This window comes from Coffea eugenioides, chromosome 6, assembly GCF_003713205.1.
Source record: "Coffea eugenioides isolate CCC68of chromosome 6, Ceug_1.0, whole genome shotgun sequence".
NCBI classification, from domain to species: Eukaryota; Viridiplantae; Streptophyta; class Magnoliopsida; order Gentianales; family Rubiaceae; genus Coffea; species Coffea eugenioides.
In genome coordinates this window covers 10,020,872-10,035,453 of record NC_040040.1, presented here as the reverse complement: position 1 = coordinate 10,035,453, position 14,582 = coordinate 10,020,872, and the positions used below count along the sequence as shown (strand labels likewise).

General features: G+C 39.4%; 3 protein-coding genes across 4 annotated transcripts in view; 1 reads left to right on the top strand and 2 right to left on the bottom strand.

Moving 5' to 3' along the window:
• Positions 1 to 1,965, bottom strand: part of LOC113773515 (probable glutamate carboxypeptidase LAMP1) — a 16,440-nt gene extending 14,475 nt beyond the window's left edge. Inside the window, exons 1-4 of the mRNA XM_027318156.1 lie at positions 677 to 1,965; positions 519 to 586; positions 187 to 268; positions 5 to 92 (exon numbers count right to left, since the gene is read on the bottom strand). Coding sequence (XP_027173957.1) covers positions 5 to 92; positions 187 to 268; positions 519 to 586; positions 677 to 1,621 — 1,183 coding nt within the window. The 5' untranslated portion in view covers positions 1,622 to 1,965. The remainder of the gene's footprint in view (positions 1 to 4; positions 93 to 186; positions 269 to 518; positions 587 to 676) is intronic.
• Positions 1,966 to 3,661: 1,696 nt separating this feature from the next.
• Positions 3,662 to 7,438, top strand: LOC113776177 (probable pectinesterase 53). The gene is made up of 5 exons (XM_027321283.1): positions 3,662 to 4,104; positions 4,509 to 4,698; positions 4,799 to 5,005; positions 5,883 to 6,118; positions 7,215 to 7,438. The coding sequence occupies exons 1-5, from the start codon at positions 3,740 to 3,742 to the stop codon at positions 7,360 to 7,362; spliced, it is 1,146 nt and encodes a 381-aa protein (XP_027177084.1). The 5' UTR covers positions 3,662 to 3,739; the 3' UTR covers positions 7,363 to 7,438.
• Positions 7,439 to 9,696: 2,258 nt separating this feature from the next.
• On the bottom strand, positions 9,697 to 11,927 carry LOC113776219 (protein IQ-DOMAIN 14-like). 2 transcript variants are annotated; one of them, XM_027321331.1, is made up of 3 exons: positions 11,078 to 11,927; positions 10,658 to 10,867; positions 9,697 to 10,579 (listed from the first exon to the last, which is right to left on the bottom strand). In XM_027321331.1, the coding sequence occupies exons 1-3, from the start codon at positions 11,504 to 11,506 to the stop codon at positions 9,890 to 9,892; spliced, it is 1,329 nt and encodes a 442-aa protein (XP_027177132.1). In that variant the 5' UTR covers positions 11,507 to 11,927; the 3' UTR covers positions 9,697 to 9,889. The 2 variants fall into 2 exon arrangements, with proteins under 2 accessions (XP_027177132.1, XP_027177133.1); XM_027321332.1 differs by having other exon boundaries at positions 9,697 to 10,576; positions 11,078 to 11,925.
• Positions 11,928 to 14,582: the final 2,655 nt, after the last annotated feature.

Genomic DNA, 14,582 nt, shown 5'->3' with positions numbered 1-14,582 from the left:
AGGCCATATTCTTCAGCATCCCAATTACAAAATATAATTGTTCGCCGAGGTTTCCAACCTTTTTCCTGGAGCTTCCACATCCTGTGTGCAACCTGTCTCTCTCAAAAATATCAGTTGAACTGCTATTTTCCTTGGAATTTGAATCTAGGGATGTTAAGACGATTTAAGCACCAAAATTTTACATACCTCAAGCAGGGCTGCTGTACCACTATTTGGATCAACAGCTCCAAATGTCCATGCATCCCGGTGATTCCCAAGTATGACATATCTAGAAAATTTTCAACTGTGTGAGGAAAATCTAGCATTAGAAAGTTACTCGGTAAGCTTGATTTTGTTTATCCAGGCTCAGTTTTTTGGAAAATAATATTATGATTTCATTTTGGCTATCATTTCTATTGTAGGGCTTGCTATAACAATTTGCTTGTCGTTTTCTTACGTGACAATTTCATCATGCAGAATTGTTTCAGAGATGCGTATTAATTTGCTGTACATTGCATGTTTGAATTATTCAAACTTACCTATCAGGTTCTTCTACACCTTCAATGATTCCAATAACATTTTGGATTGTGGATATAACTTGCTTTCCCTGCAAAACTCACGGTATGGGCTTTCTTAGTTACTGCATGCCTGTTTCAGCTCTACAGATTCGACATTTTGCTGGTTTTTCGAGACTTACAGTATAACTAAGATTCAGAATTGCTGGTCCTGGCCCAACCTTGTAGACAGGAGCATCTTTCCCTCCCTGCCAATCGTCATTTGCCACTTGTCCATCTATGGACCTCAGGATTCTGTCACCATCAGCCCATGAAATAGGTAATGAAGGTATCAATGGAACTTCTCCTCCTTTCTCCGCATCATCATCTGATAGTCTCTCGCACAACCCTGAACTAGGCCAGCCAGGTGTAGTGGGATCACCGGCCCCATTGTACACGGATCCCACCTGGACTCCACTTGAAGGCATCCACTTGTCATCAGGAAACCATTTTGCATCACCTCCTCCACCGTAATCCTTCCTATCTGTGTAAATTAATACACCTATAGCACCTTCTGCATAAGCATTTTCCACAATGTCCCCTCTGTATATCTTTCCATACTTTGCCAATACAACATTCCCTGACACATTTACTTTCATTTGCTTCAATACAGCATAGTCCTGTACGCGCCCGTAATTGGCATATACTACAGGTCCAGCTACAGTGGCAGACTTGGCATATGCGTGGAACGTCGGTAGGACTTCGTCTGCCACGTCGGCATGAGGATCACCGTCGTAAATGTCTTGGTGGAGATCGAACTTGACGGGGCTGTCTTGAGGAGTAGGTTTTAGGGTCAAGGAACGTGAGATGGGGTAAGTCAAGGCAACTTCATAGGTTGTTATATGTGATCGAACCTTATAGGAAGTGAGGGTGGATAGAACATAAGCCGCTGCTTCGGCATTGGCTTCGGACCCAGCAACATGAGGCCGCTTGGTTAGGATGTAGAGGTGGTTTGCTATTGATTCATTGCATGAAAGGGAATCAGATAAGAACAAGGAATGATAAAAGGACTTTGACGGGGGTGAGAGGAGGAGGAAGGAGATGGAAGTTGCTATGGCTATGAAGCTTGAGATCACGTTCGTATTCATGACAGTTTTAGAGGTCGGAACAAATTTTACGAAATAGTAGATGCTTCTTGGGAGCTCTCCCTAAGATGGAAATCAGGGTTTAGTCTGCAAGAAATATTCTGAGACTACTACTATTTTCGGTCCTTTTAAGGTTATTTCCAAGTGGGGCAAGGCAGATGGGAGGGTGGGGTGATGGATGTTATTTCCAAGGAAGAGGAAGGACAAAGGGTAAGATGCGGTTTTTTGTAAACTTTTCAATAATTGATGTTGATTCCGTTCCCATCGAACGAAAACCTGATATATTTATGTCGCTTTTAGAGCTTTGATTGTTGCCAACTGATGTAGAAATAGGCAATGAAGCTAAATTCATATTATTTGTCGCATTTTGCCCGAACAAACACTTGAATAGATTCGGTCTATGTAAAATTTAGTAGTTTAAAATTTGCTATACGATCTCTCCGGCTCAAATATTCAATAGTTGATAAAATTTGAATCACTAAATTTACAAGATCGAATTTATCCAAGTTTTTAACTTTTGCCCATAATCGTACAATTATTACCCAGATTTGCAGCCTCTACTTGTTTATCCTAATTGGCATGTTTGGCATGGTACGAGTCAAGAAAGAATAGCATCTTGGGTTATGTGTATAAAATACTCCATAAATGTGCAAAGAAATATGATTTTAGGGGTGAGCGAAAAAAGAAATATTTGGAGTGTAAAACCCAACGTTGCATTGATAAGTGTATTCTTATCAAATGTTAATAGAACGTGGTGACGAGGACCGTGACTCCTGAAAATAATACTTAACTTATGCATCTTTATACGCATCCTATATGTATTTATACGCACGAGTGTATAATCATTTGTAATACAATATGTACTTGGCACACTATTAGGTGTACATGTAAGGTTTCCTTCCTCTGGGCTCTAAACTCAAAAACCCAGAAGAGAGAGAGAGGGAGGGAGAGAGTGAATTAGGTATTTCTACACCATGCTATTGCCACAACGGTTTTAGAATTGGGTCCATGGGCCAACAAGGTGAGATATAAATTTGCACAATGTGACTTCAACCTGGCCCAAAAGAACAACAATTGGGTGTCAAATAAGGTTAGAAGAAGAAAAAAGATTTCTAAGATTAATTTTTTCTGCACCATCTAAAAAAAATTTCCAAAAGTAGCATTTGTTGATACATGACGCATGATTTCTATTCAAATATAAAATTTGATTTTGTATATGTTACATGAATCTAAAATCCCTCCTGTAAAAGAAAATTTTTGTTCTAATAGCTTTCTTTCTAGTCTTCTTCTCTGACAAACTTCTACAACGATATTGGCTTTTGAGCTAGTTAGCAAATATATGTGATTCATGTGACGCATATAAACCAAAGATAGAAACCCACATTTCCTCGAGTGTTTGGCAACTACAGTAGCAAGCACCCTTCCCTGTACTATATGTTGAATAGAACTAATTAGAAATTACTGTGCAAAAAATGTTATTTACACTTCTTTTTTTTGCTTATCACACCCTCATTATCATTTTAATAATATAATTTTTTATTTATTAGATTATATGATAAAACAAATGGTAAGAGCGCAAATAACAAAAAACAAAATAGACTGCACAAAAAACACGTCATTTCTGAAAGCAGAATATGTTCAGCTTCATACGGAAACATAGAGATGGTCACGGGCACCACCAACTCTGAATGAGCTTTAAAAACTCGGAAAGAAACGTTTTTGTTAGGCCGAAAAGTGCATGCCTCCCTAGGACTCGCTTTGTGGTCTGAGATCGTTTTCCTGTGATCCCCCTCCCCAACCCAACCATTCCCCCTTCTTAGTTCTTCCCCAACATTCCACAATGATTCAATTAGAGGCACCCGTGACCTCTCACTCCATGTCAAGATCATCTAAATATAGCATCGCTTTTTCCACCTAAAATGAAAAGGCAGCAGCAGTTACTACTAAGCACTAATTCCCAAGTAGTACTGATATATATATATATATATATACACAACCAATTTACGAGCCAGCTTAATGCACTTCCTAACCCCAAAACAACATTCCTTAGTACGGCTTTTTTCCTTCTTTTTCTTTTCTCCTCTTCTCGATCTCATTCTCATTCTGTAGAGATCAATCGATATGCCCACTTCTAAACTTCTTGTACATTCTATCATTTTCATTCTTCTGAGCTATGGAAGCAATACAGTAGTATGCCACACCAAAGGCATTAGGCCAAAAAGAACAGCTTCAGGGAAGCTATTTGCAGTGAATATGACCCAAGTCCAATACTCTGAACAACAATTCATGAAGTGGGTAAACTTTGTTGGCAGCCTCAATCACTCTGTGTTCAAGACCGCCAAGAATAAGCTCTTCCCTTCTTACACTCTTACGGTCGACAAAAATCCAAACTACGGTGACTTTACTACAATTCAGCAGGCTATTGATTCTCTCCCTACTGTTAATCTAGTTAGAGTGTTGATCAAGGTTCATGCGGGTGTTTACACGTAAGTGTTTTAGGATATACTCAATACATTTCTCTGTTCTTTGTGGTATTTTCTGTCAAGGCTTGGTAAATGCATAACTGTACCACCAAGAAGAGAGAGAGAGAAAATAGTGCATTACTATTTACTATGGTACATTTAAGAGGTAGTCACGCTCAAGTTTTTGTTATATTTCGCCACCATTGAAAAAGAAATATGTCGGTTTGTTGCACGTTGTCCTTTAGCTTCTGATCAATATGCTACAAACTGGTTTCCTGACTACAGGTACCTACTTTGCATGTGGTTTTTGAAATGCGTCTTTTCTTTCATCCTTCCTCATCTTTCACAGTTGGTATTATTTTCATGTTGCTTTCTCTCCATCAAATGATCATTTCTTTTTGACCCCCCCAAAAATGCGAGTTTTCCAGGGAAAAGGTTACAATACCTCAGCTGAAGTCATACATAACCATACAGGGAGCGGGAGCAGATAAAACTATAGTTCAATGGGGAGATACAGCACAAACACCCGGAGCAAAAGGCCAGCCTCTTGGCACATTTGCTTCTGCAACATTTGCTGTGAATTCTCCATATTTCATAGCCAAGAACATCACATTCAAGGTAATATCATTTTCCCCTTCTTTTGTTATTGGCTAGTCATAATTAACATTTTAATCTCATGATCACGTAATATTTGCCAAAAAATAAAAAATGCATGCAGAATACAACTCCAGTACCACCCCCAGGAGCCATTGGAAAGCAAGCTGTTGCATTTAGGATATCGGCAGATACAGCAGTTTTTGTGGGTTGCAGATTCTTGGGTGCACAGGATACGCTGTATGACCACGTAGGCAGGCATTATTACAAAGATTGTTACATCGAAGGCTCTGTGGATTTCATCTTTGGTAACGGGCTCTCTTTGTTTGAGGTAACTATCTCCACTGATCCCTTGAGAAATCGACAAACAATAATATTATTGTCTTTGCATATCAGTGGTTAGTTAAAACTTTACAGTGCTTGCATCTTGTTTCATGTTCCTCGTTCTTAATAAAGCCACGTTAGCATGTTCATATGGTTTTGGTCTCACCTGTTGAAATTGAATTCGTTCAATTGAACACTTTTGTGTGGACTAAAAACATACATTGGACAAACAAAGTACTAAAACTTAAAAAAGAAAAAAGTACTAAAACTTGATGAAATTTGGATCGCATGTCCTTTTATGAAAATTGTATGTTCTTGAATTCATTGTGGGATGACGCGAAATGTGGAGGTAGATACAAGTCGTGTCTTTTCTAAAAGCAACACTGTGTTACATGAAAGTGGACATGCTTCACTTACATCAGGAGAGTTTGTTCGGTTTCCGTTCTATTTACAGTTTGGTTTTCCTTTTTCAATTTGCCAGCTAATGATCCTACTGCACTAAACATAGAGCTCGCCTGTTATAGCTGATAGTTCAAGAGAATTGTTGCAAGAAACATATGGCTTTTATATTGGCAACCAAATTAATTAGGAGGGAGCATTCTAGATATATCAATTTATGCTTCGATCCAGAGAACTATATATATTACTCTAGAACTTAAACTTAGAATAGAAACACTAATTTCTACCATTATATATGCATTTAGAGCAAGTACATTGATCCTAATCAAGAATCCTCTGGGTACTATTGTATGTTAGTGAAACAGAAACACTATTAAGAATGTACATTACATAACCAATTATGTACTGCATCTGCATGCACCTAGTTATGCTCAAATCATGAAATGATGATGGCAGAATACATAATGGTTAAAATGTAAACGCAGGGTTGTCACGTGCATGCAATAGCACAGTTAACGGGGGCAGTCACAGCACAAGGGAGAAGCAGCCTGTTGGAGGACACAGGGTTCTCCTTTGTAAACTGTAAGGTCACGGGTTCAGGAGCCCTGTACCTAGGACGGGCATGGGGACCCTTTTCCAGGGTAATCTTCGCTTACACATATATGGACAACATTATCATTCCAAAAGGCTGGCATAACTGGGGTGACCCTAGTCGAGAAATGTAAGTAGTGCTCTTCCTCGTCATCACCTCCCTGCAAAATTACAAAATCTTTATCATCTTCCTCCACTATACATAACATATGGCCATCCGTATCAATATAGTGCTCAATTATAGGTCAGTTTGTATCACATCAAAAGCATTGCTTTTGATGGTGGTATTGGGACGGTGCCACCCCAATTTCGAACTATATATGTATATCCAAACTTATCTTTTCCTTATTATAGCACCAGCATGCATCACACTGCTCTTCCACCATGATTATCAACTTTGTTTAAAGTATTCAGTCACAACTCACAACCACTTTACAAACATCTCCACAGCGACAGTTGTTTGTTTGTCACTATATATATAGAGCTAGTTAGCAAGGACAATACTATTAAAACCTTGACTTACTCTCACTCCTTATTTAGTTTGTGTCTATTCTTCTTGTCTACTATAATCCACTTATAATCAACCATTAAAGTGTCCTAAACAAACTTTACCTAACTTTCACAAGGCTCCTATATGGAGGAATATTCAACTTTCAGAAAGCGCCATGTACTAGCTAGAAGACTTGGATACGTCCTAGAAGTAGAAGAGTCCAAATTATTGAATGCCCTGGATGTGAACACAATTTTAGTTTGTGGCTACTGTTTATTGCACCTGATTACAATGTATAAGTCTCTAATGCACGTGTACAACCACAGGTATTGCACTATACTGGATCTCTGTCATTAAGAAATCTGTACAAATGGTTAATTTGGGGATAGTGTACATTTAACTCGGTACACTTATTTACCACAAAAAAAGATTGTAATAGCTCACCCATTTTAATTATAGTAGCTTGCCCAATTAACAAAATCATATGATAGTCGGCCCATAAGCCCATTTTTGTTTTCATTTAGAGGTATTCCAACCTTTCAACCAGACTAATCTCTTAAGCCTGTATAAAATCTTACTCCAAGAATATACAGTGAGGTAGCATACAAGGGTCAATCACAGAACGTGCTGATAACTACCAGACTACAAAACCCGTCGGACTACCTGCGGGGGCCATATAGCTATTTTGAGGCCATTAAAATTTCACGCTGTTTTTCTGTTTCTTATATCTGCACAGGACGGTGTTTTATGGACAATACAAGTGCAGCGGAGCAGGGGCAAGTTTTGCAGGAAGAGTTTCATGGTCCAGAGAACTTACAGATGAGGAAGCACAGCCTTTTATTTCGCTTGCCTTCATCGATGGTTCTGAATGGATCAAAATATGATCAAGATAACAAACATACACGAGCTTCTTTTTTTTCTCCTGCTTTTCTTTTTTTGTTCCCTTTTTGGGCCGACATTGTAAATCAGTAATAAGTATTGAGTAAATGAATTCGACATTCTTGCACCGTAGATGCTTCTTCAGTTTTCGCAAATTTTTGGGGCCCAGCGTCTAAGAAAGAATTTAGGCACAATATAAAAAGAATCAGGGTGTTTTAAGGAAGGTAAGCATCATTTAGAAATCTTGTGATCAAGACACGATTAACAATAATTCAGATTGAGATTTACAATTTGATGCTAATTCAGATGGTTGAATGAATCCCATTATTTTAGGGGATAATTATCTGGCAAATCCTATAATTGTGTGTACCCAAGATTAAGAGGACAGCTAGGCTTAAGCAGTAGTAAGCCGGTCCAATCTCTCTCGAGCGTTCCCTCTATTCTGAGCCCACAATCCAAAGCACCAAACCCACATGTTGTCCATGTAAACAGCATCCTGCTTGAAAATTGCGCATCCACCCGGCCCACACAGGAAAAAGGAAAATTTATCTGAAATTAAAGGGAAATGTTGTCTGCACTCTATTTTTTTGTTATTTGCACTTTCATCGTGTATTTTATCATATAGTCTACTAAATAAAAAATTATATAATTAAAATGATAGTAGAAATGTGATTAACAAAAATGGAAGGTCAAATAACATTTCGCGAAATTAAACGTTATCTTTGTTATGTTGCAGTTCACGTTCTGGACTGCGATTATGATGCAAATAGCGGAAGGGACACAACTCATGATTTATCTCATGAGCTCAAGATGTCAAAGGTTTGGCGTGGAAAACATCCTGCCCTCATTCACTCATCAGTGTTAAATTGGGTCCATGGGCGGAGGAGACAAATAAATGAGTCCAATGTGCACTGAAATTGGCCCAAAGTATCCCATGAGTGTGAAACAAAAGATTATATAAAAAGAAGAAAAAGGATTTCTCCTTATAGCATATTTCTTGCTAGCTATCTTTCCACCAACTTCTGTAACAACATTACGTTATAGTAACACCCTATAATTTAACTCATCAGCAGAGCACGTGCTACTGATATATAATAATGGGAATATAAGATTATAAACAAAATTCTGTGGTCTTTTTAGGAAATTATTTCTTTCAATAATAATCTAAGAATCAAAACACTTATTTCTCCGTCCAACGATGATGAATGTGACTTGAGAATATGATCGAATCACCATATAAATTAATCTAAATGTAGAAACACACATTGTACTTTTTAAGTGAGGGCTAAATTCATACTCCTTTATCATGAATCCAAACCTTCACGTTAGATGAAGGGGGTGTAATTTAGCCATACAATTACGACACCTTAAAGTTGCACAAAGTTTTTCCTACTCTTTTTCCCCTTCTTCCTGAATCTCGAGTCCTTGACCAAGCCTACCAGTCTACCTGGCATATATAGTCTAGATATTATAATCCAACAAGACAAGAAGAAGATAAAGAGGCAAAAATGGAAGGCTGGAATCAAGCCTTCTGCGACGCCCATTGTCAAAACTAAAACTCAAAAGAAAACAACAATTGACAATTCGGCACGTAGGCGGAATGGAAAATTGTACTATCTTGCGCCCAATAAAAGGCCTATTGCTGTTGGTGTTAGGGAGGAGCCATAGGAAGCAATAATGTTGCTGCTTAACCACCCACCATCCTGCTGATGAAACAAGAAACCTAGTCGTAGTAGCTGTTTGTTGTTGTTGCTGCAGCAGAAATGAGCCAGCGACCCCTAAAAGCTTCGGCTGCCAAGTTGTTTTCTATCTGCCAAAACAAGAAACAAGAAAAGGCTGCAAAGCTTGTTGAGAGTGCCCAAGTAATGTGCCAATGGAATGAATCAGAGAGGTCCCAGACTACAGATGCTACTAGCCCAAGTTATGCTGATCTTTTGTTTATAATGGAGAAGTGGGTCACATATGAGATTCCCATTATTTCTTCAGATTAGAAAACCAGCTCTTCCATTTCAATTTAGATACAGCAGCACATCAACCTCACACCCGCACATGACAACAGAAGTCATCATCCTATTGACATTGTAGCACTTGTAACAAATTATGACAGTACTGCCCCTAAAGGTGAAAGAAAAAAAATTTGAATACTTGGAATGCAACCACACAGAGAGGGGGACGGAGGCAATAATGAATCATAGCATTGCCGTCCAAACTAGCTAAGCCCTGTCATTTCAAATGATTCCAGGAAAGGAATTGTTGGCTCTCAGCATTTGTGGTACTGGATGTACGGTACATTTTTGTGCAGAGGTCGAGTTAATGTTGTAATAACGGCACACCTAAGCAACACGAAAAATTAGACACACAATTATTATTAACCTCGTCAGTACTGGTATAACCGACCTTGATCACTTCTTCAATGAAAACGGGAGTAAAGATTACATCTTGCCCTATGTCTCTAGGATGATCTAGATTCTAGACAATTACATGCTCTGTTTGCGCTTGCGAATTGATAGTTGCAGCACATTCTTTCGATCGCTACTCAAAATATTCTTGCGAGTAAGAATCCCTGTTGTATAATTGCTCTTTTGAGAATTCTGAAGACCTTGCAAGCCTACCGACAACAGCATTCCTGAAACTCAAAACTTCTTGGACTTGAGAGCACGACCTCTGCATTCGGACCCCACTTAGACTACTTCTGGACTCCATCATTTCATTGAGCGATAGCCTCCTCTTGGACCCCGGTTCAGGCCTTTGCTTCGGTGCGCTGTAAGACCTCAGTTTGGCCTTAAATGACTGCGTATTAGCCATATAATTTGGGCAATTCCTGAATAAGCTTTCCACGCAAACACTCTTGGCTGGCGTGACAGGTGGATTTGTCCCACAAGAATTGGAGAATCTGGGAGTGCTTTGAGGGGTGGAGAAGCGGCATTCGTCCCCAGTCAGTCCCCAGTCGGAGTCTTGAGAGTTTCTGCAATCAGGGATCGATAGGTGGGGCGGAGGATGTCGGCATTGACACGAAGAGGATAGAGTCTGGGCATCCCCGGAAATGGAATCTGATACCCAGGCGCTGCTTCTTCTGGATCTTGATTTAGGCCTTCCAGTATCTATCTCCACAATCTTTGGGATTTCATCGATTGCATTTGAGTTAATGCTATCAAACGATGCAGAGAGCCTTCTGTTATGAAATGAATTCTGCCTACTTCTACCCTCATCAAACTTTTCCTGCTAATTAACCAAGATGGATACAAATTAAATTAAGATGTAATTCCTTGCAAAAATAGATGCACAGAGACAAGTTCTTACCGCGGAATTTGCAGCATGAAACTGCCGGTTTGAACTTGCAGCAGTAGAATCGAGGAGGCCTCGAGCTTTTTGGGCACGAACATTGGCCTGTGCTCTTATAAGAGCTTGCATGCTGTGAAATGTAGCGAACGCCTGTTTACGCACCAAATAACCTCTCACTAGTGCTTGTAGTTTCACAAGTCCTTTCAAAGCCCTCAGTGCCTTCCTTGCCTGATTAATTCACACCATACCCGTTTAGCAATTTCCATTTTTCTAGTAAGAACGAACCAAAATTAATGCATAATGGTAAAAGGGACAACCAAAAAAAAAGAAAGAAGACAAGGAAACGGATGTGACTACGATACTAAGAAACCGTGTCTGTCAGTCAAATATACGTTATACACCTTCGAAGCAAAAGTAGTAGTAGTAGTAATTAATTACCAAGAATCCGCGGAAAACACTTTGAATTTTTGTAACGGCCCACTTTTCACGACTACCACCACCACCAAACATGGTCCCTCCTCTGCCTTGACTGGTGAGCCTAACCACGGCCACCGCAGCCTGTGCAGCGGCAACGGCGGCGTCAGCGGCAGCGGCGGTGGCTGCAGCAACTGCTATGGCATGCTTGCTTTGCTCCTTGTCACCAGAGTCAGCGTAGAAAGATCTCAACCATGCAGCCTCAGCCGGGGTAATATTGGGTGGAATGGTGTTTGGATTTGAACACAGCCCATCAGCAGTGTCTCTTCCCGAATGGCCCATTCCCGTCCATTTGTTTTCTCTCTGGCTACCGGAATTTGGATTAATCTCCTTCTGGCCCTTATCCCTCTTTATCCCAAACAAACTCTTCAACCACCTTGTTGCTCTGCCCATTTTCTTGAAAATGTGGCTTAGCTTGTCAAGACTTCAAAAGAATTAAGTCTGGAGAAACCTTAGGCCTGAAGTTGTAACTGAAAATAGCACCATCTTCGCAGCTCATTATCTGGGATGATAATTTTCAAAGAGAAAAAGGTAAGTAAAAACGCTCTAAAGAAGATGGTGGGGGAGAAAGGGGGGGCTCAAGAAGGGCCTAGGCTTCTGAGAAGTTACTACTCTGCTACTTTAGAGATGGGGTTAAGAAGGCACATGTGATGATGTGAAGGAAGGAGAGATTAAGGGAACTTGAAAACGGGGTGTCAAAAGCTAAGGGACTATTGAGAATTTACAGCTAAAAAGCTGGTGTGCTTCCTTTTTTGTGAAAGTTGTCCAACAGTAACATCTCTAAATCGTGCATACGAACATGGAAAATGAAAGGGAAATTTGGAAGGAAGTCTGCTGATTTATAATCAAAATTCTTGGTTACAAAGACAAGAGGGAAATCTCTAATTCTTGGTTAACTGCTGCCATTCTTTTACTGTTTTTTTTTTTTTTTTTTGCCCTGGCTGAGAAAATCTTGTACTAGACGAAATTCCGAGGTTGAAAAAATGCGAGCTTGGAGCCTTGAACTCTTTCATGTATCAAAAAAATTGTTTGTTCAATGCTCGTATCATGTTACACAAGCCGATCCCCTCTGCATATACAATGATCTATGATTCTAAACTAAAACTTGTAAGTGTCGTAGACAAGACAATAATCTTTTCATGGGTATTAGGTAACAAATATTTTCAAGCAAAAAATTAAAGTGGAACCTAAGATTAATTTGTCCGTAGTTTCATTACAGGCTAATGTAGTCCAAATTAACGAAGCTGAGCTAGCTCTTCCCTTGCTTTTCACCATACTAATCAAGCTTGGGAAATAAAGTAAAGATGGTAGAGTTTGTTGTAGCCTATGCTTAAGAATATATTGTTGTAATGGACAAGCATTATTAATTAGTTATTAGTAGAACATTGACCAATTACTAGAAATGGAAAATATCCACACAGGATCCCCCAGAAAACTACGTAGAAGAAGCATAGCAGACAAGAAGGTGCGGCTGAGGATTGCGTATGTATGTATGTATGTAGACACGCAAACCCAAAAGACAAGACCAATCCTTAACTTTAAAATCATTATTGATCTAGTCACTTAAAATAAGATATTCGAATGACTATAAAGTTTTAGTATAAAAAGCATACAAGTAATGTACATAGCCAATAGTGTATACAAAAGTAGTAACTAACAAAGATATATATATATGTATATACTAAAAAAAAAGGGCGGAGGGAGGAAGGGGCCTCGAATTTTGATTCGTCCAACTTGGGGCTCTTTTCTGAAAAGATGTAAAAATGGAAAAAGAGAAAAGCAAAAGGTAAAGAAAAAAAGATTACTTTGTGGAGCGACGTGTCCTTAAAGAAGGAATTGAAGAAAGAAAGAGAGAGAGATGCAATGCAACAACGTACGTAAGATAGAATAGAATAGAATTGATGCCTGAGACCTGAGGCTTGGAATGGAAGGCGTTACTATTCATTAGAGCGCGTCCAAAGTCCCTCCACAACCAACCAGAAGCAGACCAGACCCAGAGTCCATCTCCTTCCTCAGCACAGCACAGCAGGCATCTCTGACAATCTCGTGACCGCTTACGCACATATGCAAATCTCTTAGGAATCCAAGCTTTCCTTCTTTGCAAAATCCCTGCTTCAGTCAACCATATTCTCTCCTCTTCGTCTCTCTTTTCATCGATCGGTGGTAATCTTCTTCAGTCGTCAACTTGTTCCATTCACTTCACTTTGGCAAAATTCTGCAATTTCGTCGCTTCGTTCTCGAGTTGGTATGTATATGAACAGAGACTTAAATAGTGCAAGGGAATTTTATGGGGAAAACCGGGGGGGGAAGGAAGCAGATTACCCACTACCAGATTTCGAAATTCGAATTCTCCTGTGCACTCCACTCCGTAATATATAATTGTATGATTAATTGGTGAAGTGCTGAAAAGTCAAGAATTTTGCACCTAACACTACTCTCTTTTTTCTTTCCAACTGTTCTATCTATACGCCATAGATGTAGTAGTAGCATAACAGTTTGCAAAAAGATATTCTTTGTCATTTTTAGTGCTTGCAAAAATCACCCATTATCATTTATTTTCTTGAAGAAGAAAAAGCAAACAACAGCAGTCTGATTTTCACCACCAGTCAAGTTTTCTAGCATTAGCATCCCTCGGCGTTTAGTGCAAGGAGCACGGATGATGGATAGTAGTACATCGAGATCGCTTTCCCCTCTAGTGCAGAAATGGTACTAGCACAGTATATACTGAGCTTGAGTACGTACGATGCACTGAAGGCTTCAAAGCCTACGGGTAGATGACAATAATAATAATAGTAGTATTGCTGGCTCCTGTCCTGTACCAATTAACGAGGAGGATGAAGTATTAAAATTCGCTTTGTGTCATCATTTGTTCGTATCCATTAGATAACTTGTGTTTTAATTCTCTTCTCTCTGTCGCCTGAGATAATGACCCATGACTGTTGTAACTTTGTCTCTCGTTTATCTTTGGGTAGATGCAGTGCTTTCGGAGCAGTAGTATTTTGACGGTACCACAAGAGCTTGGAGGCTCCTGTCGCTGTTCAAGAATCAGATGATGCCAACAACTCTGAAAAAATATCGTCCTCTCGACTGTTACTTGCCTATTTGCCCGGGCTTTTGTTGCACAATTATTTGCCCAAGTCGAATCCAAAATATGAATATGGCATTATGGTGGGTGGGTGACCACTTGCCTGCACTCACAGATTTTTTATTTATTTTTTTGGGGTGTTGAGACTTGAGATTGATCATTCATCGTTGATCAACTACCGCATCACATGAGAACTAAAACATGATGTTTATATAGGAGAAATAACAATATAATAAAAAATAGGACAGAGAGTGGCACAGAGTATGAGACAGAAGATCCGTTGCGCATGAATTCCGGTTTCTATCTTTAACCTGAATGAGTGTGTTTAGTTTTTGATATTTGGCCTAATTAATCAGTAATCACGCATTCAAAACAAAGCAATAC

Bases quoted from the DNA above. Each gene is read 5' to 3' on its own strand.
- LOC113776177 (XM_027321283.1), top strand. From the start codon at position 3,740: ATGCCCACTTCTAAACTTCTTGTACATTCTATCATTTTCATTCTTCTG. The intron at 4,105-4,508 runs GTAAGTGTTTTA...CGAGTTTTCCAG, and splicing joins GTTCATGCGGGTGTTTACAC to GGAAAAGGTTACAATACCTC. The intron at 4,699-4,798 runs GTAATATCATTT...AAATGCATGCAG, and splicing joins CCAAGAACATCACATTCAAG to AATACAACTCCAGTACCACC.
- LOC113776219 (XM_027321331.1), bottom strand. From the start codon at position 11,506: ATGGGCAGAGCAACAAGGTGGTTGAAGAGTTTGTTTGGGATAAAGAGG. The intron at 10,868-11,077 runs GTAATTAATTAC...TGAATTAATCAG, and splicing joins GTGTTTTCCGCGGATTCTTG to GCAAGGAAGGCACTGAGGGC. The intron at 10,580-10,657 runs GTAAGAACTTGT...TTGGTTAATTAG, and splicing joins TTCATGCTGCAAATTCCGCG to CAGGAAAAGTTTGATGAGGG.